Source organism: Tenrec ecaudatus, chromosome 18 (assembly GCF_050624435.1).
Source record: "Tenrec ecaudatus isolate mTenEca1 chromosome 18, mTenEca1.hap1, whole genome shotgun sequence".
NCBI classification, from domain to species: Eukaryota; Metazoa; Chordata; class Mammalia; order Afrosoricida; family Tenrecidae; genus Tenrec; species Tenrec ecaudatus.
In genome coordinates, this window is record NC_134547.1 from 64127923 (window position 1) to 64155772 (window position 27850).

A 27850-nucleotide genomic window follows, 5' to 3' on the forward strand; every position below is an offset into this window, starting at 1 on the left:
TCCCTTCCCACTCTTGTGATGGAGGAGGAGCTTTAAGAGCAGAGACACCCCCACCCCCCCATGTTCTCTAAGCATCTCTCTGGGAGCACTGCAGAAAGGCCAGGTTTCCCAGGAGGTGGGAGGAAGGGTTTTGTCTTAGAAACTGTTGCTGCTGTCGCCATAGCAACACCCAGGCAGCAGTGTATCTCAGCGGCTTTCACATTCCTCTTGCATAACCTTCCCTGTGCTGGGAAGTGGAGTGAGAGTAGTGGGGGGGGGGGGGTGTTGGGGGAGGGGGATGAGGGCGTGGTGGGTGGAGAGGAGGATTCTGGGAGCCACCTGAGATTTCCCCCAGCCTCCAGCTGCTGGCCTCCAGAAGGGGAGCAGTGACTCTCCACCTGGAGCTGAGCTGGAGGCTGAGCCTGGGGGATAAGGCTTCCAATGGGCTGGTGCAGCCCCTGAGACATTTGGGAAGCCGAGGAAAAGGAGATTGCCCCGCGTCCTGAACCTGCCTGCCTCCGGAGTTGGAGCGTCCCCTGTCCCTCCTGGGCAGCCGTGGCCGGAAGCCCCAGGGCTAGCAGCTTTGGTGGTAACCTGGCCTGGTTGCCACAATGCTCCCTTGCAGGATCTGGGTGCTGAGAGATGAGGGAGCGTGGACCCAGAGTAGCTTTCTGGAAACCGTGTGATTCAGAGGGTAGGCGATTGCCTGGTGCGCCTTAGCAGAAGCCAGCTAGCACTGAAAGGGACTCTTTCTGTATTATTTCCGGGTCCTAGAAGCAGGATCAACGTTGCACACACTGGGGGAGCTAAGGCAACAGTGAGTCGATGGCTCTTCCCACCTGTACGCCCTCTGTGCACTGCTACCTCCGCTGAGCCCCTGACTGACAGTATCGGTACCAGCGGCCATCACACCGACTGTTTGTGACTGCACGGGTGACAGGGTAGAAAGAACTGCTCTCCGGGGGTTTCTGCTGCTGGCTTTGCACAAGTAGATTGCCAGGCTTTTGTTCCAAAGCACTTCTGGGTGGATGCAAGCTTCCAACTTTCCCCTTAGCAGCCATGCAGGTTAAGCATTTGCACCAACCAGGGTCTCCAGTAGATACGCTAGAAGATTATGTGCGTGAAGAAAGGGACTAGGTAACGAGGTACTGCATTCTAGACCAAAAGGCATCTGTACCCTGCCCTGCCATCAGGTGCCACCAGGCCAGGGGCAACTAGACTTCTGGAATCTTTGCCCCAAGTCTGGAAGACCATCTTGTCCTCCGTCCTGCTCTGGCCGCCTTCCAGGACTTGGTGTCTCCAGATGAGTCAGAGCCCAAAATAAAATCCTGGCCCCAGAAGAGAGCCCGCGCGCCATCGCGCTCCCCTGGAGGCTGTGTGAGATCTCTTGGACCGCTCACTCCATCCATTCCCACACCCCTGGGAACTGGTGGACGCCTGGCAAGTAGGAGAGAGCTGGGGCAGGGGGAGACTCCGTGGCAGGGCCTCCTGAGTCCCTGGAAGCAGAGTGGTCCTGGCAAGTTGGCTGGAGAAAGGACCTCATGAAAGTTCTTGGGTCTTCAGAAGCCATGTGTGTGTGGGGGATCAGACCTTGACCTGCAAGACTAGCCTGTCGTCTCCATCTCAAGTGACATGAGGTTTATTCCCTAGAATGAGCCTCGTCTGTAGCTCCCAGCCCAGGCCTCAGCCAACTTGAGTGTCACTGGTCCAATTCTTCCACTTCCTGCTACCCCTTTCTCATCACAGGCGCTGGGAGGCATCTTCCCACTGGCCCCAGCACCATAACCTTGAGAAGGCTTCCTGTTTAACCTGCTCTGTTCCTCTCAGACTCCACTGACTCGGCCGTGATGGACCTAATTCCTTCCTAAACCAAGACAAAACCAAAGCAAACTCGCAGCTATCAAGTCAGGTCGTGGAGACTCTGTAGAGCCCGATAGAACTTCCCCCAGTCAATTTCCAAAATGGTAACTCTTTACAAGGGGGTAGAAAGTCTCATCTTTCTTCTGCAGAGTGGCTGGTGGTTCTGAACTGCCAACCTCACGGCTGGCAGGTTAGCAGTCAAATGCGTAAGCATTACACCACCAGGACTCTTACTAGCACTTGTAAATCTACTTCATTCTTTTACATGGGTATGCGATAGTCCCTTAGGAATAGAAAGTGCCAACATTGACTAGTGGGTTTTTTACGTTTGTTTGTTTTTTTAATTACTGTAACTTCAGCCCGGAGTTCTTTCCCGTCGATATTTAGCATTCTGCAGTGTTAGAAACAATACTGAGGTGAGCATTGTTGCTTACCTGGCACTTCCCAGTACCTGCAGATGCTTTTATAGGGCAGAGATCTAGAAACGGCATTGCTGGGTCAAGGTGCACACCGGATTAGATGATCGATGGACAGGACCAAACTGTCCCTGGAATCTCTTGTACCAGCTTCGCCAGTGGTTTCTTTTCACCCACACCCTCTTGTGCCTGCAGGATGAATCAGGCGCCAACTGTGGGCTTTGAGCAGGATGTTGGCAGCCGCACTACCCACCACTTCATGTACCCAGAGAGTGCCAAGAACTTGCCCGCCAACGTCAGTTTCGTGTTGGTGCCCTTCAAGGCCCTGGACCTTCTGTGGATCGCCAGTGCCCTGTCCACAGGGCAGATCCGATTGTGAGTGAGCAGCCTCTCTGCTTGCTGGGAGTGGCATATGTGGGAAAAGATCCCCCCCGGGGAGAGGTCTTCCTGGGACTGGATTGGAGAATTCCTTTAGGATGGCCTTTGGCCAAGATGGGGGAGGCGGAGGGCCCAGAATGGTGGGTGATCTGAGGACACAGCGTGGTCCTTGCCGCTTCCTTCTCATCAGCATCCTGGTGGTGGGAAGCCGAGGGAGGGACAGATCTTATCTGTGTCTCCTTTCCAGCCGGTAGCTCTTAACTGTGGGAACACTGCCTTCTGAACACTTTCTTCAGGGAGCAGCTACTCCATCACTGCTGGGACCACGGGCAATCCAATTCTCCATTCATTTTGTTTAACAGCTTTATTGATTGAGATGTAATTCCCATGTTACACAATTCACCCACTTCAAGCCGGTACTTGAATGGCTTTTAGTGTGTTCACAGACTACTCTGGGCAACTCTCCCGCTGATCTCAGGACCTGTCCATCGCCCCACCTGGCTTAGCCAATACCCCCACTTCCTCCTCCACACCCCTGTCCTTTTGTTGTGAGCTGCCTGTGAATTGACTGTGACCCATGGGGACCTTATTGTGTGTGTACAACCGGACAATACATTGCCCAGCCCCAGACCACTCTCAGTAACGTCTGCATGTGTACATCCTCAAGCGGGCATCGTGCCCGTCTCGCCAAGAGCCTCCCTTGGCGACGCTGTGCCGCACCATGTAAGATGTCCTCCTCTAGTGCGTGATCCTCCCTGGTGGCAGGCTCCCTTGGTTGTGATCCATCATGTGTTCATGGTCTAATTTTTGGAAGAAGGTCACCAGGCCTTTCTCCCTACTCTTATCTTAGTCTAGAAGCTCCCCTAAAATCTGCCTACCGTGGGTGACCCTGCTGGTCCTTGAAATATTGGGGGCACAGCTTCCAGCATCACGGCAATACCCAAGCCACACAAACTGACATGTGCCCAGATTTCTTAGCCGTCACCCCCACCCGAGACTATCACTGCCTTGCTTTTTAGGAGCCCTGCTGGCGAAGTGGTAACCGTTTGGGCGGCCACCTGCACGGTGGGCATTTTGAAGCCACCTGCCGCTCTGCAGGAGAAAGAAGGATGAGACCTTCTCTTCCCGTCCTCAGTTACAGGCTCAGAAACCCACAGGGCCGGTTCTCCCTGCCCAGAGGGTCTGTATGAGTCAAAATCGACTCTATGGCAGTGAAGGGGTTTTTATGGAACCTACTCTCTGTCTTACCATGCATTAAAAACAACAACAAAAACTCTAAGATACACGTTCCCCCCAGGATGTTCATTTATGCTTGGGGGAAATAAGGCAAAATATGTACTATGGACATGGCTGACTCAAGCCCCGGCAGAGAGAGGGAAGAACAGGGAAAAAGCACAGACCTGGTAGCTTTGGGTGATCAGCTGACTCAAGTGGAGCGCTCACAGCAGAGTCTGGGAAGCAAAGTGGGGGCCAGATGATGGGAGGCTCTTGTCTGAAACATCGTTCTTCACCCCGGCCGACCGACCTGGGAAGCCATGAGTTTCTGGGCAAGTGGTGAGGGTGCTGAGGGGGAGCCCTGCAAACAGGGAGGCCTGAGGGGGAGGAAAGGCATCCAGGAGTACCACCGCGGGACCCGCCTAGTGTGACCCTTCTGTTTGCTTGCAGCACTTACGCCCCAGTGAAGTCCTTCCTTCGAGTGGACAAAGAAAAGGTAAGCTCCCGCTCCCTTGATGGAAACCGTGCTGGTCTGATTCTTGTGGTCAGGTCCCCTGGGCTTCCTTCTAGAACCTTCTGAGACTCCCATCTGCTGGCATGCTTGGCCCCAGCAGAAGCCACAAAAGGCACAGGCCCCCTGATAGAATCTGACCTGGGCCTCCGGGCGCTCAGAGCCCCTCACATTTGACCACACGTTCTGCTCCAGGTCCAGATCTACAACCCAGCCTTCTTCAAGTACATCCACGACCGGTGGACAGAGCACCATGGGCGCTACCCGTCCACAGGGATGCTGGTGCTTTTCTTCGCCCTGCACGTGTGTGATGAGGTGAGTGGGGAAATTTGCCCTTCTTAGCCCAAGGGGAATGTGGGGTTGGAGGCAGGACCCTGGTTTCCCCATTTTGAGGCTGTCAAGTCGAGGTAGATCAGCAGTTCCCAAACACCACCACTGCCACGATTGTTCCAACCCTAAATCGCTTCATAAAAAGTTAAATTTGCTTTCCACAGTTGCCAGGTGATTTGGTGGCACCGTGGTTCTAGACTGCTAACTTGCGGCTGATCCCCACCAGCCTCCCCCTGGGAGACATGTGGTCAGTAAAGCTGCATGTGTCTCAAGGATTCCGAAGGACCCCAGGGCAGAGGTTTCTTTGTGAGCAACAGGCAGAAACGGGATTGTGGCCTCACTTGGAACCCCAGACTGGCACTCTGGGACAAACTGGTCTGTGCATATGGGAACATTCGGGTCGTGGGCAGAGCTCCTGCGTCAGCAAATTCCCTTCCCAGTAAATTCTTCCGTGTGTGGCACTGGGCATGTGACTGAATGACAAGGAATCAGGAAGTTAGCAAGTTCTGGGTAGCTATCCTTGCTCCAAACGCATTCTTCTGGATGGAGAGGGGAAGGGGGTGCAGCAGGCACCTTGTGGGCATCTGGGTTCCGGGGACTGAGGGGCTGGCAGCGGTGGGTCAGGTGCAGGGGCCTGGAGGCTCGTCCGCTCCCAGCCCCCAGTCACCGACGCTTCCCCCCAGGTGAACGTGTACGGGTTCGGGGCCGACAGCCGGGGCAACTGGCACCACTACTGGGAGAATAATCGGTACGCAGGCGAATTCCGCAAGACGGGTGTGCACGACGCAGACTTCGAGGCGCACATCATCGACATGCTGGCCAAAGCCAGCAAGATCGAGGTCTACCGGGGCAACTGAGCCGGCCTCGCCGCCACCCTTCCGGCCCGGGCCGTGGGCCACGTGAGGCACCCTCGCTGCCCCGCAGGCCACCCGGTGCGAGCGCGGCGCGGGCCGGAGCCGCCGAAGCCGCAGAGCCGCGGGCGCCGGCCGCCCCCGCCAATCACGGGACTCCAGGGGCCGTCCGGGCCCGCCGCCAATCAGCGCTGCCGTCGAGAGGCGAGGCGTTGGTTCTTCCAGCCAATCATGCAACTCAAGGAGAACTTCCGGCGCTGGGTTCCCGTCTCCTCCAATCAATGGCCTTTGGAGGCGGTCCGGCGACCGCTCAGTCCCCTCCCCCTCCCTCGCTTTTGGATAGGGTTTTTTAAATGCTTTTAAAGGAGGCGTTGCTCCGACCACGTTCAGATAGTAGTTTCCGGCGTGAGCCGCGAGCCAACGTGACCCCGTCCGCGTGAGGCGGCGGCGTTGGCCGGGCAGGCTCGGGCAGAACCTCCCCGCGGGTGGAAGGTGGAGCCGGTGAGGCGCGGGCTGGGTCCCGGTTCCCGGTAAGGGCGCCTTCGCCCCAGGTGAGCTGGAGCCCCCGGGTCCCTGCAGGCCTCGGTGAGGATGTCCGACTCCACATTTATCAGGCCAGCTAGGTGAGTGCCAGCCCACCAAAGAAACGCAGTCAAGGGGACAACCCGGAGGGCGCGTGGGTCCCTCGGGCCTCCCTCGCCCACCCAGCCTTTGGCCACCCTATGGAATGGCCTTTCCATGGACCACGAGGGAGTGTCAGTCGCCCCAGTGCTGGGGTTCGAGAGCTCGCTGAGGGCCTAACTCTGGAACATACGTGGAAGGAGCAGGGCAGGGGACCAGAAACCTGTCACATCACATGTAAGGTGCTTCTCACTCGTGTACCCTCAGCCCCTGCTGTTCACCCACGACCTTTTTAGTGTGTCTCCTTCAGCCACCTGCCCACCTTAGTTGTTGTTTGGGAAATGATCAACCCCTGAGATTGAGCCCCTGCTTCACTCACTCACACACGCACGCACGCACCCACCCGCACCTGCACTCGCCTCTGGCTGGCTCTGGGGAGGAGGCACAGGTTGCCCCGCACACTGAAGATAAGGTGCCAACTGGCTGGTGCATGCATGCACTCTCACCCTTCATCCCAAAGAGGAGAGTAAGAAGCCTCTTGCTTGCGGGTGGGATTTGCTTTGGCCACTTGATTTCCTTGCTCTGAGATTGCCAGGTGTGGCTAATAACTCCCAGCAGATAACTCCCAGCTGGCCTTTCCACTAGTCAGGAGCTTGACTGAGGGGGGCGGGGAGGGGGGGATAGACTTGCCCCGCCCCCCTGCATGCTTCCTCCCCCAACCCCTGATGGTCTCCCGCACCTGCTTTTCATTTCCAGCTCTGAGAGAGCTGAGAAGCTCACCACCAGGGGTGACAGCTGGAAGCTTGTTTGCATGGCTTAACCCCCCAGAGGAAGCTGTTGATGGTATTCTCAACTCTTCAAGGCTGGGGACCATTAGAGGGGTGAAAGGGCTTCTGTGAAGCATCCAAGTCACTTCAAAGACCCCCCTTCTCATCAGTGACAGACATGAGTCTCCCCTATTTCTTAAGATATTACCACCAAGCAATCTCCTGGCCCTGAGTTCCTGCAGTTGATTGAGGAGCTGCATACCTGCAGGGGAGTAGTTTATCAGAGAAGGCTTGGGGCACAGTGGGCACCCCTAGAAACTAGCATTCTGAGAACTTGTGCTTGAGCCTGTTTCTTCCCAGTCCCCAGAAGAGGAGTAAAGAAAGGGGGTGGTGGTGGTATGGATGGCCATTAGTGGAATGCCGATCAGGACTCCCCACCACTTTAGAGAGTCAAGGCACCAGCCATTCTTGCCAGTTTGAAGTGCTTCCAGAAGAGGATGTTTTGAGTATTCAGAAAGTGACAACAAAATGTAATGATGCCAAACAGTATTGAGCAGAATAATTTATTTCCTTTTCTTTTTTGGGGTTCCTTTTTCTTTTTTGTTTAGACTATTAATATGCCCCTATTCTGGAAGAGATAGGTCCTAGTATCCAGCCCCAGGTCTCCTTTTCAGCAATAGTTATTTAAACAAATATTTTTTATTTTCTTCCCCTTTCTCTCTCTCTCTCTCTGAATTAAAAACACAACAACAACAAAACTACATAGTCTTCTGTTCTGAAACAAAGTTGATCCTGGAAGGGAGGTGGCTCTGAGAAAGGGCCGATGTGTCTCAGTAACGGCTGAGAATGTTCCAGGGTGAGGTGGGTGGGGAAGGTTCACGGGGCTGGGGAATGACTTCAGACACCCTCAACTTAAAACATTGACCCTGTGCTTCACAGGACCCCGTGACCAAGGGTCCAACCTTCACCGGCCTCACGTGAGCTCCTCCTCGTAACAGTGGCATGGTGGGTCTTTGAGACCCCTCTGACCTGGGCAGTGGGCGTTTCCTCTTCTTCTGGACAAGTGGGCTCCAGAAGCCACCAGGCCCGTGACTCCGGCTTACCTTACCGCCAGCAGTATACCTTAGGCTGCCCACGTCATTTCTAAGGACCCCGGTGGTCAGCTAGCTGTTGTGCTGTAGCTTGGTTGGGGGTGTGTGCGCACGCACGCGTGCCTACCTTCTCTGGGCACCTCAGTGGTCCTGGGTTTGCTAGGCTGGTGTCTGAAATCAAGGAGCCCCAAAGGACAGCCACGGTGCTGGTGTCCTCATCCCTAATCTAGTCCTTAATATTGCTGCTTACGGCGGTGTGTCACACACCTACCGAAGAGCGTAAAAACAAATGTGCAAGAAAAGGCTGAGCTTAATGAATTTAAGGCAAATACCTACAGAACCGCTAGCAGGGGATGTACGCAGCTCAGAACCCCCCCCCATCAAAGCTCGGACCCCCTCCCCCCCGCCAGCCCCAAGGTATCCATTGTCCTGACAGTCTGGTAATTCCGCCCTTGATTTTCTGTAGATGTTTGTCATCTGACTGCATGGGCGATGAGGACGGCTTTACATAATCTCGCAGCGCGATGGCTTCGTTTTTTGACGCTTGGTCTTTGTGTCAGAGGGGTCCCGCCGCGTGATGCTTTGGGTGTACATTTTTGGGGATGTGTGTGGCATTGCCACTTGATTTGTGTGGTCCACCCATGCTGTTGCAGTTGTACGTGGCTGTCTGTAACGCGGTTGTCACCACCGTTGCCACCACCCACCGTTTTCCTCACTGCGTGTCAGTTTTCCTGGAGGGTGCAGAGGAACTGCTTTGTCCTGGATTGTTGGCTGTCGTGCAAACGGCTTACTTTGGGGGCGTGGGAACGCTTAGTAAGCCTTGTTTTGAAAAGGGGCAGTAGGCCACATAAGTTAGGGCAGCGGTTCTCAACCTGTGGGGCGTGACCCCTTTGGGGGTCGATCAACCCTTTCAAGAGGTCGCCCGATTCATAATAGTTGCAAAATGACAGTTATGAAGTAGCAACGAAAATAATTTGATGGTTGGGGGTCGCGGGATGAGGGAGGTGGAGAACCACTGAGTTGGGATCTAGCTGGAGAGTCTGAATACAGCCGCCAGGGACGTTCCTCTGTGGGGCATGCTTCACCGGGGGCACCCGCGCCTCTGGTTTCCTGGGCCTCAAAGATGGGTGATTGCAGGGGTGAATTCGCAGAGCGTGGGAATCTCCAACTAGTTCTCCGAAATGGCTTTCCCACTCGACCTTCCTCCACAACTTCTGCTTGTTGTACATCCTTAGCGACAGGTGCTGTGTGAGATCGCACCTCTCTCTTCCTGGTGGTTGTGTGACGACAGATCCACGAGGCAGGTCAGCTCCTGTTAGGACTGCCGGCCATCAGGGTGCAGTACCTCCTTAGGGGTTTTGCCAATTTTCTCTCCAAGGCTGCTGTGCTTTCTCAGTGACCGACTTACAGGCAGTTTTCAAATACTTTCTGGATGAGAGTCCTGTCAGTTATGTGTATCACAAATGTTTCCTCTTACACCGTGCCTTTTTCTCTTTTTAAAATCATTTTATTGGGGGGAGGGCTCTTGCAAATCTTTTTTAAAAATCATTTTATTGGGGCTCCTACAACTACCGTGCCTTTTTCATGGTCTTCCTGGTGTCTTGAAGAAGTCTGGAGCCCAGTTTACCAACTGCTTCCCTCCCATGGTTCACGTGTCCCTGAGCCTGTCTGGTCTGCTTGTGAGCTGGCTGCGTTGCAGTGGCTGTGTGTCCACGTGTCTTTGCTCCCGTCAGGAGAAGGAATTGGTCTCTCTGTTTCTCCTCACTCCTTGTTCTCTTTCTGCGGGAGTCCAAGACTACCCGATCCATTCCCAGCTGTGCACTCAGCATGGCGGCGGTTGTGTTCATGCAGGGGCTTTGCCACATCAGCACTGGCACCAGGATGGCACCAGCATGGGCAGCCAAGGAAGCAGCCCTTGGCGCTGGTCGTGGAGGGAGGTGTGCTTAGGGTGAGCTAAGTAGGAAAAGGCCTCAAAAGCTCATTGGGTTAAAACAACGAGTCTGTCTGTCTCTCAGGCCACATGCACAGCCCAGGGCTCTGCTTGTGATGGTCTCGGGGAGCAGGGGGTGCTGACGCTGACATGACTCTGATCTCAGAGGCAAGGGACAGAGAGCCTGCTGAAGCACAGCCTGGCTCTTAAAGCTTCTGGGGAAACGTTCTCATTCCCTTGTTGCCTGTTCCGCCAGACAGCGCAGGCCTCCTTCAAGAGGGGACAGCAGTGACACAAAGCCCAGCGGGCTCTGTGGGGACAGTCCCCTGGGTTTCCATGGGGGCCTTGGGAGGGTGGGATATGCACCTGGTGGGCTTCCTGCAGAAATGAGGGAGAAGGAGGAAGCGGCTAGGTATTTAACCCATTTATGCGAGCAGCTTGAAGCTCAGAATTGCCCTTTGCGGTGTATTTGTCAGGTTAGACAGCCTCATTCCTTACTAGTGAGGGGAAGGATTAAAGCTTGAAACTATACATTTCCATCTAACTATGAAGCAATCACTCCTGGGTGTGAATTAAGCATTCACGCGCCCCCACCCTACCCTTCCCGAAAACCACAGCTTCCTAGGCAAGTCTGTGCCTGGGTTGCTTCTGACCACGAAGATGCTGGAGGAAAGGGTCCCCGTGCTCCGTCGAGGGCAGCGCAGTCCTCGGAGAACAAGCAGTGAGCACTGCTCCCCGTTCTGGCAAACACAGTCTGCCCTGCGCAGAGGGGCCTTCTGTGGGCCCAGTAATTCGTTCCCGTGACTCGCAGAACTCCTGAAAACGCTGTATTTCTGATGAGACTGCTCTTACAGCCCAAAGGATCCCAATGAGAAGGCACATGGGTCAAGTGCGAGAGGGTCCCGTATCCCCAGAAGGAGCTCACTCACTGCCCTCCCAGTGCCTGCCCTGTTTGTTTTTTGGGGGGGGCGTTCATTATAGGCCTGATTGAGTCATGTCCTCAGCTGCTGTGGGCGGGGGTGGGTGGGTGTCTTCCTGCCCTAACCAGCCCCATCTGAATCACCTCATCACCATCATGTCAGGTCTGGTCTAGCAATAAGCAGGGAATGGCAAGGTTACACTTCCAGAAACCCAGGACAAAGGTATAATCAATCTGGGCAACCAATTAACTATATTTAACTCTCCTGCAACCCCTGCATGCATCAAGCTCTGGTCTCCAGCCCTGCTCACCGCCTTGTTTGTTTTCTAACTCCCAAACCTGTAAGGAACCTATTTCTAAACTGTTTATTGTGAACGAGGTGAGAGTTTACAGATCAGGTAACTTTTGCACTTAAAAATGAAGCTGCCTAATGGTTATCCGGTTTCCATTGTTCCTCTTGTTGGATGGCATCTTCTCCTTTTTCATCCAAGCAACACTTGTGCCCCCTCTAGCCTATCATTTCCCTTCCCAACCAGTTGGTTTCTTTTGGGGTCTTTGTTCGGTTAGGTTTCTGGAGTGGTGATAAAGGGTCCAATAGCGAGACTATTTGGAGACTGTTTACAGTCAGCTTTAATCCTCCGCTGCTTGTTTACAAACAAACCATGCTCCCCATCTCACCTGTGCAGCCGTTGTCACAGCTTGCAGATGGGGGCATCAGTCCAGGGGGCAGGACCCAACCAGGAAGATGCGCGGGAGCCTCGGTTCAGAACATCCATAGACATCCGGATGAGACGGGCACGGAGAACAGCCTGTCCGCGCTCTTGCACCGTGTGCTCCCAACCCGTGACTCCTTCCTGTACTTTCCCTCCCATCATCCACAGCCACCTGCTGTGACACTGGGGCCATTAACTCTTTCCTTGGCTGCCCCTAGTTTGCAAGTGTCTGCATTCCATCTGTTTCTCTCCTGCACCTGAGGCTCTTGTGGCCTCTACACCTCACAGGGCTTAGCTCTTCCACCCACAGGGCAGGTCCTACTGTAATCCCTCTGATCTTACTCCCTCGGATCTCTAATGTCCATTCTCCCAGAATAAAACCTGTTAACGAATACCCATGTCTTTATCTCCTGCCTTTCACCCCTTCTCTAAAACCTCGCAGGTTTACCTCGTTCTTGACTCTGCTTGCTGAAAGAACTCACGCTGAAGCATGTTTTGTAATCCAAGTAAGGTTTTATGCAGGAAAAGTTCCAGGTTTGACAGTCAAAAAGGTACACGTTATTTCTGGAAAGCATGCCAAGCTGCGTGGGAGCCGTCCTGGGGTTTACAGCTGGGCACAAAAACCCCACAGGGAAAAGAACACCGCCATGTGCAGAGCCGGGGACCAAGAGGCCAAGTGTATGTGGGCCCCAGTCTGTGTGCACCGCTGCCCTCTGACCTGCCACAAGACCAGAGCGAGAGAGCTGGCCTTCCCACAGCTGGGCATGGAAGACCTCGGGCTGGGGAAGTGTGGTTGAAGGTGCTGCTGGGTTCAGCCCCCTGGTGCGATGCACCTACGGTGGCTGTGCCCAAGGAACTGGCTAGGTCTAGTCTCTGCCTGCTGTTTGGGTCTTCCCATGGGTGTCCACTGGCTGCCTGATTTCTTTCCACTCCCTCTGTGGGCCTTTTCAGGTACCAGGGACACAAGTCCACTTGTTCATAAACCTTGCTACCGAATAGTCTCTCACACTGTTTGCCCTTTTGTGATTGGCTAGTTCACTCAGCATGTCCTGTCCCATCAGTCTTCTGTAATGTTGTGTAGTATGTGCCAGTTTTCCAGCGGGCATCTGTGCTGTATCCACCTTGCTGTTGGGATGGTGTGGACCTGTTCCTTTTTGGCATAGACCCATAGCTGTACTATTTATCCCTCTAGCAGCGGGAGGACTCGCCCTTGCCGCATTCCGCGGCAGTTGGCTCCTGCCCTTCAAGGCTCTGCTAGCAGGGCTGGGGCAGGTGGTGTTTTTGCTCACTTGCATCTCTTGGATGGCTAGTGATCATTGGCTTTTATCAAGTGTCTGTTGGCTGCTAGAATTTTGTTGTAAGCACCATTTTGTGGTTTACATTTATGTGTCACTGTCATGTCTGTGCAGTTACAAGTTGGTAAAAAGTTTCTGGCTGGCCAAACTGGCAGTACACTAACAGCTCCCTTCTGAGACGCCAGTCTACTTCTGGGAACATGAAGTGATACACTGTGGGTGACAGCAGCCTGCTGGAGGTCTACTACAGATGCTGGGATCCACCCACACAGGTAGAGGTGGACACAGGTGTTCAGGACAACACCGTCATGAGAAGGTTCCGATTGTGGTGAGCACTGTGATGGGGCGGGGAGAAAGCACTCTGCATGCCATAGCTTTAATGAGCGGACGCTGGTCTATGTGCAGGGGGAAGTCATGATTGGAAAGCATTTCATAATCCTTCAGTCTCAACACGAGGAGTGATGGGGATAGCTATATAAAGCTATAATTTAAAAGTCCTAATCCAATATTGTATGAATTCAACCAATGGAATTTGCTGTGTTGCTTGAACAACATAGAGTTTCTACCTGGTCGCATGTTCTCAATGAACCGGTTGCTCACAAGCTAGCCCAGGAGGACTCCAGACACCGCGAGCATTCCAGGAGCGCAGATTGAGGAGGTCCGAGACCGAAGCCCAGGTCTGTCTTCCCAGGAGCCATGCAGAACAGCTCCCCACAGCACAGGCACCGTTGGAGAGGAGAGGTACAACCTAGCTTCTGCCACAGCGCAGGGAAGGACACAGGCCCACAGCCTCCCCAATTCACAGGTAGCCAGGCAGACTCGGAGCTGGAGCTGGTTGCCAGCAACCCTTGTGAAAATTGGGCAGCAGGCTGGGGATTCCTGAAAGCAGCAGTCCACTGTAAGCTGGTGAGGGGAGGGCTGAGAGTCTAAAATGCCAACATTTTCTTCTCCCCTCACCTGCATGATTAAGTCCAAATGTAATTAAAAACGAGGTGGGTAGCTGTCTCTACTTGCGGCTTTGTCCCTGGGGAAAAGCACCCATCTCTCTGCGGGGGTGCCGAGGGTGAGCACCGCACCCAGGGGCTGCTTCTCAGTTGGCGATTTTCTCAATCTCGTCTAAGTCGTCCGTGTCCAATCTTTCTATCTTCTTATCTGGGGAAAAGAGCCAAAGAGGAGTCAGCTGGCGCTGCAGTGGACTTGGGACAGACAGACTGCTCTTGGACACCCTCCCCCCAGGAGGGCAGGCCCGAAAGGGGCCATGGGGCTCTGGGCAGCCCACAGCAACCCTCAGAGCCCCTGCTCCGGCGAGGCTCTGAGCCCTGGACTCTCCAGGTGTGGTGGTGGAGAGAGGAGAACAGGGTCAGGGGCGATGGCCCCTCTCCTGGGGTCACAGGACCCTCCCCCACACCCACCCCAGGAGAGGCCCCTGCAGGGACTCACTGAAATGCTCCTGGATCCTGTTGAGGATGTTCATGCTGTGCTTGCTGTCCACCATGTTCACGGCCAGGCCCCTCTTGCCAAAGCGGCCAGTGCGCCCGATCCGGTGCAGGTACGTCTCGTTGTCGGGGTTCCCATCCTTGTCCACTGGAAGGTCGAAGTTGATGACGACGGACACTTGTTCCACATCGATGCCTGCATGAGGGAGGAGTTGGAGGGAGAGTCGGAACGGGCGCCGGAGGCAAAAACCACCGTCCCCCAAAGTCTAGTGAACTAAAGACCCACCGACTCTGGGAGGGAAGAGTCAGAGGGGCTCAGGGGCAGGGCCCCACACAGCCCTGGCATGTAACACGACCCAGAAGAACAGAACGGGACTCGGCAGGTGCTAGCCCAGTGAGGACCTCAGTAAGGGAGCTCTGCGGGTACCTGGATGGAGGGTCCGAAAATCCTGCCTGCCGAGGGAACGCACGCAGTCTCTCTGGACCACGGCACCACCACGGACCGGACCAGACCGGCACCCAGTCTCCCGGAACCACCAACAGGGCCTTCTCTTAAAGGGCGCGGAGACCCGAGGCTGGCCGAGCAGGCCCCGTTCTGCTCACCCCGCGCGCACACGTTGGTGGTCACCAGAACCTTCTCCTTGCCCCCTCGGAAGCGCTCGATCACGGCAGCTCTCTGCTCCACCACCATCTCGCCACTCAGCAGAGCCACCTGGTGGCCTTCCTTGGAGAGCTCTGCGGCCAGCCAGCTGGCTGTCTTGCGCGTCTGAAGCGAGAACACGTTGGATGAAATAAAGTGGAGAACTCTGAAGGCTCTTAAATGTTTCTTTGGAAATATAAGCAAACGTATTAGCAAACACAAGGCGTAAATGGTCACTGATGCGGGGCCACGCATATCTGGGTGAGATCACGAGAAGGACATCCGTGTTCCTCCCACCACGGCTTCACTCTGACTCAGGGCCCCTCTAAGACGGGGGTTCCTGAAGCCAAGTCTTCACAGGCCTCCATGGAGCAACTGGTGGGTTTCCAGGGCAACGAGGCTCTCTTCCAAATTTTAGGTCACAAAGAAGGGGGGTTGGGGTGGTGCAAGGACTGCCCCCCTAGGCGGTGCTGCTACTCACGTGGCAGAAGATCATGGCCTGGGCGATGGTGATGGCCCCGTAGAGGTTGCACAAGGCCTGGAACTTCTCATCCCGGTTGTTGCACAGGACGTAGTACTGCTTGATGGTGTCCAGGGTCTCCTCCTCGCGCTTCAGTTTGATGATGTTGGGCTCGGGCACCACTTTCTGGGCAAAGTTCCACACGGAGTCTTCAAAGGTGGCCGAGAAGAGCAGCATCTGGCAGTTCCTGGGCAGCATCCTGCAAGGCAAGGCCCAGGTGTTGGCAAGACCCTGCACTTTTCCTTCCTCTCTCTCTCTCTCTCACACACACACACACACACACACGCGCGCGCGCGCGCGCTCTCCCTCCCCAGGCTGGAAGGCTGCATGAAGGGGAGGGTGCCCCGTGCACCCCAGACAGGAGGTGCCAGGCGGGGGGAAGGAGGAGGGGAGTGGTACATTCCCTTTAGATTTGGCCTCCACCCGGGCTCAGGAGGATGGTCAGTGCTGACATGGAAATGGCCAAAGACAGGGCATGTATCAAGCAAGTAAATCACTGGACAGAAGCAAGAGGAGGAGTCTGAAGTCAAGGGTGCCGGCGCCCTCCTCCTGTGCAGCCGCTCCTACCTCTGGATGCGGATGCTCTGATCTTGGTGGCCCTGAGTGGCTATCATGACATCAGCCTCATCCAGAACAAACACCTTGATCTTCTTGGGGTCGATGAACTTGAGCTTGGCGCACCAGTCCAGCACGGTTCCAGGGGTGCCGATGACAATCTGCTCACTGATCTTTTGACCTCTTTCTACTGTGGAGACAAAATGCTTTCTGTGCTGTGTCCATTGAAAGGGAGCTCTGGAATCCAAGCCCATGCTTCCTTCCAGCTGTCAGATCGCAAGTTCATTCCACTTTTCCAAACACGCTAGCCCTGGCCAAGCCTCCCCTCTACTCTAAATCTCACACAATAAATCCTCCTCCTGCAACCTGACACCAGCCACAGAGCTCGCCTTGCTTCTCCCCCTGGCTGCATGAGGTCAGTGCCCGGGGTTTCAGTGTGGCACCCTCCAGTGCCAGGCACAGTGGTACAACAGGGGCAGCAACATGGGGTGGAGATGTTGAAAAGATAATAGGTTAGTTCCCCACCGACTTTTGGAAGTTCCCTTGGGTGTGCATATGCACGTATACGTATGTGTATGCACATATACTGTTTAGCACCTGGTATGTAGTCTTTCTGCTGAAGAAAGCTTTCCCATATACATATTCCTTTGTGGGGGAAAGAACACAACGCATGGTGCTATTCTCTAGTGAGAGCTGGAAATGACACCAGCACTGGGGTGACGCCAGCGAAAGTAAACTGTTTAGGAGCTGTTAGGGATCAACCTGTAAAATGTATTAGGTGTTCTATGCGTATCACCTGCGTATACCTCTCTGAGGCACACGAGTGGCATTTTCTTGGTTCAGGTCACTGCAGAAGTTGAGGGGCAAGGGCCTTTCTTTGGGGCTCCTCATCTACTCACGGCAGAGTGGTAAGTGAACTTTTGAAATGTGGCTTTCCAGTGTCCAGGGCCAGTGAGAGGGGAACTTTACACATACAGTTTAGAGACTACATAGAACACACACGTCTCCCGTCCCCACAGTCCGAAGCAGAGACCTGCCGTCCGCAGAATCCAGGTATCTGACTTCAGTGAGGCACCAGATGCACACAGAGACCCACCCTGATCACCTCTAGATGAAGTGCTTCTGCCGACTCACCCAACAGAGCTCCTCAGTGTCCTCGAAAAGGGGACACTAGTGAAAAGCTAGTCTCTTCACTGGAAACTGTCGTGGCATTTCTTCTTTCAGGAGGTAAAGACTTTAGGGAAACTTGCATTAAATGTCCTGTCCTGGACAGCGTTCTGAACCAGTACATCGGTGACACTGGGGACGTTATTAACACTTGTCATTTTTCATGCTGTATAAATGTGTCAACATTTGGAAAACTCAAATATTTTCCAAATGACCAAAGCTTGAAATGAGAAAAATCACTTGGTTTAAAAAAAGCCATTCAGAGTGTGAGAGCAAGGGATTTTTTAACTAACAAGGAGGGTCAGCCCATTCTTCTACCTTGAGAAAACCACATCACGCCTCCGTCCCACTGATCACGTTTTGCTAAAGCATCAAGAAATCTCTCAAGTTAGCTCAAGACGCGCTTTCTCCATCTGCCTCACACAAAACAAACAGCGATGAACGCACCATAAGACAAACATTCTCAAAAGGTGTAACAATGCTAAGCCATTTCTTTTTTCAATTTTGAAATAGCACTTTTTTCAATAGGCAGTCCAACCTGAGGAAGCCTGAACCCAGGCTGGCAGAAATCTGCTGGACAAGGGAGGCCCGAGGGAAATGGTGAGCAAGACGGGTCCCCAGGGCAGCCAGGCCAGGTCTGCGCCACAGGTGTCCCTGCCCACTCCCTACACTCCCATGCTGCAGGTCTCCGCTGCTTGCTTTTGGCTTCTGTTAGCACCGCAGGTACCACCCCCACCCAGTCATGGAGCGTGTGAAGTGGTGAGATCATAACAACGAGTCTGCTCAGCAATTCCAGATGCTACATCAGAGATCCTAAACTCCCCTCTGCCACTGAGTCGGTTCCGAACCACAGAGCCCTTCTAGGAGAGCATAACCGAAAGCTGTGCCTCTGCATAGGCACACAGCCTCCTTTCTGCCACGGAGCGGGCGGCGGGTGGTTTCAAACTGCTGGCCTTGAAGTTAACAGCCCAGCTTATCGCCTACGACAGCGGCACCACCAGGGCTCCTTGGTCAAAGGGCAGCTCTCCAGGTTTTGAGGGTAGTGCCAAACTGCTTCCTAAAGTGACTGTGCCAAGGCACACTCCTCCACCCTCCAGGACCACTTGGTTCCACCAGACTGGGTCACCCTTGCCCATCCGAGTGGTGCTGCAGACTGCCAGTGCCCGGACAGCTCAGCAGCTCTGCGTGCTTACTGGCCGAGTCCCCCTTTGCCCGGGCTGCCTGCACACTTGGGCCTCTTCTCCATTTCCTTACCAGATTGCCCACCTTTTTCTCGATGGAGTGTTCTATGGTTTGATAATGTTCTAATGAAAACTACCCAACCCCCCCCCCCACTCTCTACATTCCACGCTGTAGAACACATGGAAGGAAGAACGATGGTGGGGTGGGGGCGGGTTTCCAATGCATGTCCTTGAACTGCGTGCTTTTGAAGGAGAGGGGCCTGTCCCTAACCTACTGTCCTTGGAGTTGCTGATCCCATTCTTGTAAGCAGCCTCCAGAACTTGAGGCCAAGTTCAGTGGATTCACACCAAGTCATAGCCATGTGGGGAATTGACAACAGAAAGCCTGACCTTAAGACCAAAGAGAACTATTCATACAAGTCGTGCAATACCTTTGCTACAGACAACGCAGTTGGGCTCTGGGGTCAAACTGAACTAGAAAGCTGAACATCATCATCGCCACCATATCTTCAAAATCCAAGCCCCCCAAGACCCCTCCCGCCCGTCACTTATCCCACCCCTCGATACTCACATTTATTGCCTCGAACAGCATAGGCAAGCTTTAGATCGGGATAAAATTTGCCCATCTGCTCAATCACTTTTCCGGTTTGAAGAGCCAGCTCATAAGTTGGGGAGAGGCACAAGCACTGATGGGGAAATCAAAGGATGAGTCTGGGGGACCCACTGAACACTGTTGTTACCCCCCCCCCCGAGCTGCGCTAGGAGCCCTGGGCAGGCCCACCGGGCAGACTTCTACTCAGGCAGGAACTCAAATACCCTGTGCCAGAGCCAGTCTGAGCTACCAGAAACCTTCAGACCACTCCAGGCGCCCCCTTACTCCACCCTCTCCAGATGGCGCTGCCCCCCTGCCCAAGGTAGGGTCCCTGGGCTCCTCAAATCCTTACCTGGGGGCACGTGTCTGTTGGTTCCACTCGGCTGAGCATGGCCAAGACGAAGGCAGCCGTCTTGCCAGTACCGGACTGAGACTGGGCAATCAGGTTCTGTGGGCTGGGTCATCGAGGAAGGGGAGAGATGAAAACAAGTGCTGCCCAAGCAATGCCACTACGAGGGACAGACTGGACAAGGTTGGTGATGGCTGCTCAAATAGTAAATGTTCTGGTACATGTTTCTGACATGTGCGCACACACACGCACACGCAGTCACAAAGATAAAGGTTGATGCAGCAGGTTGGTTGTAATGTAGCCCATCAAACCCCCAGCAAACTGCAGTTGCATCGTTTTAAATGAGGCCCTTTAGGGCCAATGATGACGCGGCCTTTTGAGTGAGTCAGAACCCTCCAAGATTCCCAGCAGGTGCTCCCAGGGAGCCCACGGGCCAGGGCCGCTCCACCCTGTCCTTTGGGGTCATGCGGAGCCCCAGGTGACTCCAGGAGCTGAGTTCTGTGACTCAGTGGCACTGTATGGAGAGTAATGGTAAAGCTAGGTGAAGGCAGCCGTTCTGTGCGGCATGCTGCCACGTCTGTGAGGCAGGGGCCTCGCTAGGTCCTGAAGGACACGCATTTGCGGTCCCAAGGAAAAGGGAGCGGGTGGGGACCTCCGGATGGGCTTCCTCCTGCAGAGGTGGCGGGCGGGGAGCACCACACTGTGGCTTGGCTGGCCGAGACCAGAGGTCTCCTTAGTCCTGTTCTTCACTGCTTTCTACAGGTCTCAAGACTAATGACCAAGTGGTTTCCCTAGAGAAGTAATTTTAGTCCAAACAGGCCACCCTGTTCTCAAGACCAGTCCCAAGTGTCTATGGAAGAACTTAAACCAAACTCTGGTCTACTCACGGATCAGCAAGCATCATGGGTAAGGCGCTCTCTTGTATCTTGGAGGGTCGGTTGAAGCCCATGGCGTAGACTCCCTGGAGAAGCTGTGGTTTCCTAAGAGGCCCAGTGGGAAAGGGGACGGAGTCTTAGCGGTTTAGACTGTCCTCAAGGCTCTCTTCTCCCCTTAGCGAGCAAGGACGGACGCTTCCCAGCGCCGCTCTACTTCCTGGGTTTGAAAAACACCACGTGGAGCCAAACCGCTACCTTTCTGACCAAATCTCAGCCCGCATGGGCTTTGTCCATCATAACATACAGAACGGTTTTCTCTCCTGGAGAAACGTGCTCACGGTTTGCCCACAAATCTGGTTAGCCCAGGATGCCAAGTGCTCCCCGGGCACAGCAAGAGTGGTGATCATTAATTCATAGCACAAGATAAATTATTCATCGCACATCTAAAAACAAACACAGCTTTCTAGGCCACCCAGACATCTCTTTACAGAATGGGGTTCTGGTTTGAATGTCTCCTGGCAGGTGCCCTGTCCGCCCAACCCAGCTGTGCAGACGCTCGCCCACAGGTGAGCACACGGGGCTTGGCCTGGTTCCGGTGCATCGATGGTGCGCAGAGGGGCCCAGCCGTGACGCTGCGTTCACACATGCTCACACTGACTGGTCAAAATTAGGGCAAACGTCAGCGTTTCATACAAAGCATCCTTTAGAGCTGCTCTTACAGGAAGCCCCACTTACAGTAAGCCCCCCTCGGGGTTCTCCACAAAACGCACGCACTGCTGTTTTGTAAAAAAGCCAAAGCAGGTCAAGCCTCGGTGGTAATGAACAGATTCTCTAAAAGGTGTGTTTGTTTTTATTTTTCCTTTCTAGCCTGTTGGTTCTCTGATACAAAGAAGGCCGAGAACATAACCCGGGGTGTCTTCCGTGTGGGGGCAAAGGCTGTAAGCTCTGCAGCTTCTGACTTGTTGCCAAATCAGGCCAGCTGACCCAAGAGCCTCCTGGGACCCCTTTTTTCCTTTCAATTTGCAGATACACTCAAATCTTTTAAGTTCAAAACCAAGTCCATTCAGTGACCTCGAGGATTCCTCTGGCTCCCAGTGACCACATTAGAGAACCTGTCTTTCAAAGAGGTCGGGCCACTGGGGCGGGAGCAGCCGCTCAAGCTACTGAAATGAAAGGAATTCAGAAGACACCCCAAGCCACTGGCCCTGCACGGCTGTGCACCTCTCACACAGCGCTTCTCCACCTTCCTCACGCGGCCGCCCTTCCATGCAGCTCCTCAGGTGGGGGACCCCCAACCAGGACAGTATTTTCACTGCTACTTCATCGCTGTCTTTTTGTTACTGTTACGAATCGGGCGACCCTGTGGAAGGGTTCGACCCCCAAAGGGGTCACGGCCCACAGGTTGAGAACCACAGCTGTAACACTTCTCCGACATAGCACGGGGATGAACATGGAACAGGGGGGCAGATTGGCTGACTAAAGCCCTCCACACAGGAACCACATGGAGAAAAGTAGTTTCTGGAAAAGTGAAAAGAAACAACTGAAAAGACAAAGCTAAGAGAGGCTGCTTCCGAGCTACTCTTTTACTGTTTCACTTCACCATTTTACAGGTCTCAGTCTAAGACCGTGGTGGCGGCTGGCAGGAATGTCGCCCCACTTCCCCATAGCAGACACATGGCACATGTTTGCTAAACAAAAGCAAAGAGGCCACCTATGCCGGCGCGGTCACGGTCAGCGACGACTGTGACAACGTGCGCCCCGTCTTGTTGCACAGTGGGCCCCATCATACCCAGCTCAGTGGCATGTGCCTCAGCCAACCTCCCATAAACTCCTCCCGAGTCACGTGCTGAGGAAAGCGGGCGGGAATCAGGCACACCCTTTCACCAATGCATCTCTTATTAAGTCCTGTCCTCTGCTGCGAAGCCACTCACAGGTCAGGGGTCATTCTCGGCACAATGCCATGTCCATGTAGACCCGGAAGCCTCAACTCTGGGTTTCGGTTTTTAACACACGATTCCAGAACTCTCTGAAGCATCTTTCCACTCTGGGTCCTGGGCTGACGTCATAAAGCAAAAAGCCTGTGACTAGAACTGCAGACCCTCGAGTCTAACGAAGGGGCTTACCGAATAAGTACTGTTCCTGACATCCAGAAATCACCTGTCAGCCAATATTTTATTGAAAGTTCTAAGAGCATAAAAGAAAAAAGACTTTCAGCTATGAGGAATAAATGCGTGGCATTTAAAAATCCCTACCAGGAGGAGGGGAAGTAGGCAGCCAAGAGACGAGTGGGGGAGGGAAGCCACAGAATGCTTTTGCACTTTTTGACTTTGAAGCATGTGGCTCATTACCTCAATAGAAGTCAACACATCAAGATGTAAAAAGCAACAAGAACAAGAAAAACACCCCTAACTGCCCCGTATCCCAGACCCTAAGCTTTACAGGGGCGGGCGAACGGACAGGCGGGCTGGGAACCGATGTGGGGGTGAGGGTGGGGGTGAGCACTCACAGCTTGAGCTCTTCAAAAGACTTCACAGAGTAGAGGGGAGAGTTCGGGTCCCGCTGCAGGACTTCCACCTGGTTTGTGTTATCGACCAAATTGCTTCTGATGAGCTTATTGAGTAAGGACTGGGCAGCTTTGTCCTCTGGCAAGAAGAAAACCAGTATGAACCAAATTTATAAAAAGTGGGTGTAACAGAATAAGCAGAATGGGAAAAATTACAAGCTGATGCCTTGCTAGGAATCTCCTTCTTAGAATGCAAGGGCAGTATCCACATGGCATAGCAAGCAAGCTCTTCCCTGGCAGCGTGAGGAAGGAACAGTGTCCTACTCAAAATGGCCACGCCACTTTGAACCAGTCTTGCTCTTCAGCCTTCCAGCAAGCCAGTCTCCAGCAACACGCTCCGGAAATGGCTCACGATGCCTCTCTTCGGCCTCCCTCCCAGGTCCAAGCCCTGCCTCAGACCCACCTGGCTAACCCCACCCTCGTGAGATTGCGACCCACCTCTAGGCACAAGCACCTGGGCAGCCAAGCAAGGCCGGAGAAAAACAGTCACATCTACAGGCCTCGCTTTAAAGATCTGACCCCCAGACCCAAAGGCACACGGAGCAGCTCAGCGGTCCATTTCCATTGTTCACTCCTTCCTTCTCCACTTCCACCAACACCTCAACACTCCTACCCCCTACCCCCTCCCTCCACGCTCTCACTGACCATAGGCCTCTCACCAGGGGAGCAGCAGTCAGAAGCAATTCCATACACTTCCTGACCACCAAGGAGCCCTACCCTAGTACTGGGCGGTGACTCAAAAGGCTGGCAGTTCGAAACCACTGCCCTGGTCCTTGGGAGAAAGACGGGGCTTTCTACAGTCCTGTAAAGGGCTCCACTCTTGGAAACTCACGGGGGCAGTCCCACCTGTGCTACAGTCCCCGCGTCAGCACTGACTGGACAGTAGGGAGTGTTTCTGAGCCCCCGACCACGCCCACCCAGCTGCTTGCTCCTGTTCCTATTCTCCACCTTCCCCTCCCCCTGGGCGCACATCCGACTGCTCCTTACCACAGACAGAGCCCGGGCCTTCAGGCCGACGAGGGTATCTCTCACAACAGTGACCCTCGCTTGCACTGCCCCAATGTTCCCTGTTCTATAACGTAGATGTTCCTCACCCTAAATTCAGAAATCTGTTTCCTCCTGTCCACACCAGACCCAAGTCCTGCTCCTTTTCCCTGGCCCCTTTATAAAATATCCCTCAAAGCGTGGTCTCCACTTCCTGTCTTCCATTCTCTCTCTGGAGGCTTTTCATGAACGCCTCCACTCTGCTCATAAGGCTCACCAATAGCTTCCACATGGCCTAATTGATCAATTGGTCAATTTTTTCAGCTTTTCTCCTCATCAACTCATTGGCTACACTTGACCTTCCAACTTTGGAAAATTATTGTGCTTCTGGCTTCTCTTGGACAACCTTCTTTTGGTTTGGGTTTTATTTCGCTGACTGCTTCTTCTGTTTCCTTTTGAGTCTCCTGTCACCTGGATCTTGCAGTGACACAGGGTGGCTCTGGTTTCCAGGAAGCCACAATAACGTCACAGAATAATTACCTTTTTCTTCTTCATTTGTTTTCTCTGGAGGAGCATCGGTTTTGATAACTCCTATGTAAAAAAAGTTGTCACAATTAGGCAGATATCAAACCCACACAAAACAGTGGAATGAAAAGCAAAAACCCAAAAAGGTGGCACAATCACAACTAAGATTTAAGTACTCAAAATAGAAATAATTTGCATTTCTTTATGATTAATGGACTTTTAATGTTAGAAAGTTTTTAAATTCACAAGAAAAATTTCCAGAAGCTTTGGCTGATTTTAACAGTGATCAGAATGTCCCCTCTGACTTACCCTCATTTAAAATACAGCCTTGCATGCCTAGTTCAGATGACCTCCCCTTGACCCAATCCGAATCTGCGCTAGGTCTGTTTCTCGCTTGTGCCACAACAGAAATTCCCTTTTTTTCTTTAATAGTGCTGGTGGTCTTTTCTTTCTAACTTTTAATATTTATCTTTACTGGTTCTGTTAGGTTTCCCAGTTTATGAAGCACCGGAGGAGTGGATGAACAGAGACAATAACTGATGGATGGTTTAACAGGGAGAGGGAGGACTGGAGGGCGGGAGTAGAGGATAAGGGAGATTGGGGAGCAGATAAGGAATGAGTTTAGGAGGACTAGAACGGATTTCGATCATGTAAATAAAACTTTTTAATAGCGACTTAACTACATATTATATGTGAATTTTATATTCAGAAATAAATGATATTGTATTAGCTAGTTCTGAGAGAATAGAGATCTATATTTTCATTTGCTTCACATAAGAAACTGACAGAAACAATTTCCAGGGAGCACAATACCCCAGTGGTGATCATTAGATTTAAGGAGCCAGAAGCTAGATCAAATCATGAGCCCACCACACACCCTCTTTACCACGAAGCCTCCTGTACTGCCTTCTCTGTCACTTGCCAAATGTGAAAGCTTTCCAAGCGACAGGCCTGGTTCGCACTGCAGCTGTGAATGGAAAGCAGAAGCCCACGTGTAGCTTGTAGTTACGTGACTCACCGTTGGTGTCTGCTTTGCTCGTCTCTTCCTTAATCTGCAAGCTGTTCATCTGGATGAGAAGCAATGGGGGCAGAGTTAAGACAAGTGACCCTGGAGAGGAAGCCTTTTCAACGCTGGCAAAGTCTCGTCTAGTGAAGTCTAGCAGGAACCACTCCAACCCCCACAGTCGGAGGCTGGATTTGCTGTGCTCGGTCCAAAACTGCAAAAGCCCGAATGAAAACATTTCCCATCTCTTCACCAGACTGGGGTGAACAAAGGAGGGGAGTTCAGTTACAAGCAATAGGAAGAAAAACAAAATGTCAAGTCTCAACCCTCTGCTTCACTCCCAACGACTTGGCAAAATCTTGAGATGGAAGTGCCAATCCTGTCCCTCTCAACAATTAAAAAATCCACTCTGAAATCAATTCATCAGCAACAGATTAGTCCCTTTTTATCCCCCTTATTCACCACCTACATTACAAATTAGGGAGAAAGTTATGGAAGTGTCGAAACACCGCATTTCTGGGTATTTCTCACAACCTGACATTTCTGTACCCGCCCATTCATCCGGTGCCCTTGAGCGGATTGCAGCTCACAGCGACCCTGGGTACGCGGTCCTGTACAGCAGGGCAGACGGCACATCTGTCTTCCATGGAGTAGCTGCTGCGTTCGAAGTGACATGCAACCTAGTGCTCTACCCACGGCACCCCGACCCAGAGGTCGTACCTTGATAACACCATCTTAATATTGCCCCCCACCAACATCATTTTATTGGGCGTTAGATATATTGCATAATTCAATCACATCAAGCAGTATTGTACAAGTGCTATCGCCCCTTATTGTCAACTAAAATGCTAATATAGAAAAATGGTATTCATGACAGCGAAGAGTTGGCAATTTTATGATCAGATGATTGTTTTGCTGGCAACTGCGCCCCTTTGTATCCTCTCGGGGGAAACCCGAGGCTTTCGGTTCCGCAGACTTGCAACCCTTGCCGCTGTAAACGACGCCACTTACCGATTTCACAGCCGCTTCCTGCTCGTCAACCGCCAGAGCCCACGAGTCGGTGGCCATAATCCTGGGGACAGACGGCGGACACGCGGGAAGATACACAGAGCACGCGACAAGCCCGGCCGGGTTCTGCCGCCAGCACGCGCACGTCACTCACAGGGGACGCGCAGTCGCGCGTTGCGACGTCACTTCCGCCCGGAGCGCGCCGGTACCGGTCCTGCCCCGCCGCTAAGGGGCGCTGCTTCGCCGCGTCTCCAAGGCCCTGCACCTGTCTCCGGTACATCGCGGCCTCCACACTGCTGAGTCGGATCAAACTACGGCCTAGCCCGTGGAGGAAAATACCATGTGATGCCAGGTTTTGACAATAACGTTTAAGTATTAAAACCTTTCAAAACTCAGAACAGCTCACCAACACCGGAGTCAATAATCACAGCAACCGAGAGGCCGTTAGACCTGGCCCCGGCCGTCAGCCAGGCCACGCTTCTTTCTAGGCGCAGAAAGCCTCATGTTTCTTGCACTACTGCGGACCTCACGGTCAGGCCAGCAGCCCAAGAAGTAACCCACGACGCCACCAGGGATGCTTTTAAAAATCTTTGTGGTGTTAGGTCCAACGAGTCGGATTCCACACAGATTGACCCCGTGCATCAGCCGGCCCTGCGCCCTCCTCACAGCTGCTCGTGTGTGACCCCATGTTACAGCCTGCTAATCCGTCTTGTGACAGGCCTTCCGATTTTGGGCCCCTTTGCCAAGCATGACATCTTCAAAGACGGCCCTCCTCTGACATGCCCAAAGTCATTAAGTCTGGCCATCCAAAGTTTTCTTAAGAGGAAGTCTTGCCATCCTTGCTTCTAAGCAGCATTCTGTTTTCTTTCTGCAGTCCGTGGGACTTCATCATTCAAGCAATCAAGGCTTCCTCAGTCTTCCTATCCAATGCCCATCTTTCACAAAGCTGTCACACTCCTCTATTCTACCATGCCATCTTCAGAGTTCAGAACACTCTCTCTCTCTCTCTCTCTCTCACACACACACACACACACACACACACACACTCCACCCCACCCCCGCCTCCTCTCTCTTCTGGATCCTTCTATTCTATGGTCTACACACACACACACACACACCACCCACCACACACAACCACACACACACCCGCTTCCTTTTTCTCCTGCTTCCTTCTATTCTGTGTTTATATGCTTCAACAGCACTGTGGTCTCACACAATCCTCAACACAGTATGCAATTATTAAACACTTTTGAGTGTGCTTCACCCAAGCCATTTTCAGTCACCTTACAGCCACGTGAACACTGGACAGTAAATAAGAACAATCGAAGAATTGATGGATTTGAATTTTGTTGGCAAAAACTATTGAATTCATACCAGAGTGCCAGAAGAATGAATTTGTCTTGGAAGTAAGGTTAGATTTGATTTCATGCACTATGAGGCACAGTACCAGGAGGGCCGTCCCTGAAAAAGGACATCATGCTTGGGAGAGGAGCAGTGACAACGAGGAAAGCCGTCAAGATGGACTGAGGCTGAGGCCGAGGCCGAGGCCGTGGCAATAGAATCAAGCATTACATAG

At 53.2% G+C, this 27850-nt stretch overlaps 2 protein-coding genes across 5 annotated transcripts in view; one reads left to right on the top strand and one right to left on the bottom strand.

The window, feature by feature from the left end:
* The window catches only part of ST3GAL2 (ST3 beta-galactoside alpha-2,3-sialyltransferase 2), a 33914-nt gene extending 11242 nt beyond the window's left edge, over positions 1 to 22672 (top strand). For 2 of the 3 annotated variants that reach the window (XM_075537633.1, XM_075537634.1), the window contains 4 exons: positions 2451 to 2630; positions 4299 to 4344; positions 4555 to 4674; positions 5373 to 7686. In XM_075537633.1, coding sequence (XP_075393748.1) covers positions 2451 to 2630; positions 4299 to 4344; positions 4555 to 4674; positions 5373 to 5546 — 520 coding nt within the window. In that variant the 3' untranslated portion in view covers positions 5547 to 7686. Of the gene's footprint in view, positions 1 to 2450; positions 2631 to 4298; positions 4345 to 4554; positions 4675 to 5372; positions 7687 to 20078; positions 20223 to 21058 lie in introns of those variants that run through there. The other variant, XR_012780887.1, reaches the window with a different exon arrangement.
* LOC142432428 (ATP-dependent RNA helicase DDX19A) lies at positions 12066 to 26439 on the bottom strand. Of its 2 annotated transcripts, XM_075537631.1 has the most exons (12): positions 26278 to 26439; positions 25282 to 25330; positions 24279 to 24329; positions 22698 to 22833; positions 20204 to 20296; positions 19320 to 19422; positions 18947 to 19061; positions 16040 to 16217; positions 15434 to 15671; positions 14916 to 15078; positions 14317 to 14508; positions 12066 to 14028 (listed from the first exon to the last, which is right to left on the bottom strand). In XM_075537631.1, exons 1-12 carry the CDS (start codon positions 26332 to 26334, stop codon positions 13967 to 13969), a joined length of 1437 nt encoding a protein of 478 aa, XP_075393746.1. In that variant the 5' UTR covers positions 26335 to 26439; the 3' UTR covers positions 12066 to 13966. The 2 variants fall into 2 exon arrangements, with proteins under 2 accessions (XP_075393746.1, XP_075393747.1); XM_075537632.1 differs by lacking the exons at positions 24279 to 24329; positions 25282 to 25330; positions 26278 to 26439 and adding an exon at positions 22315 to 22375.
* Positions 26440 to 27850: the final 1411 nt, after the last annotated feature.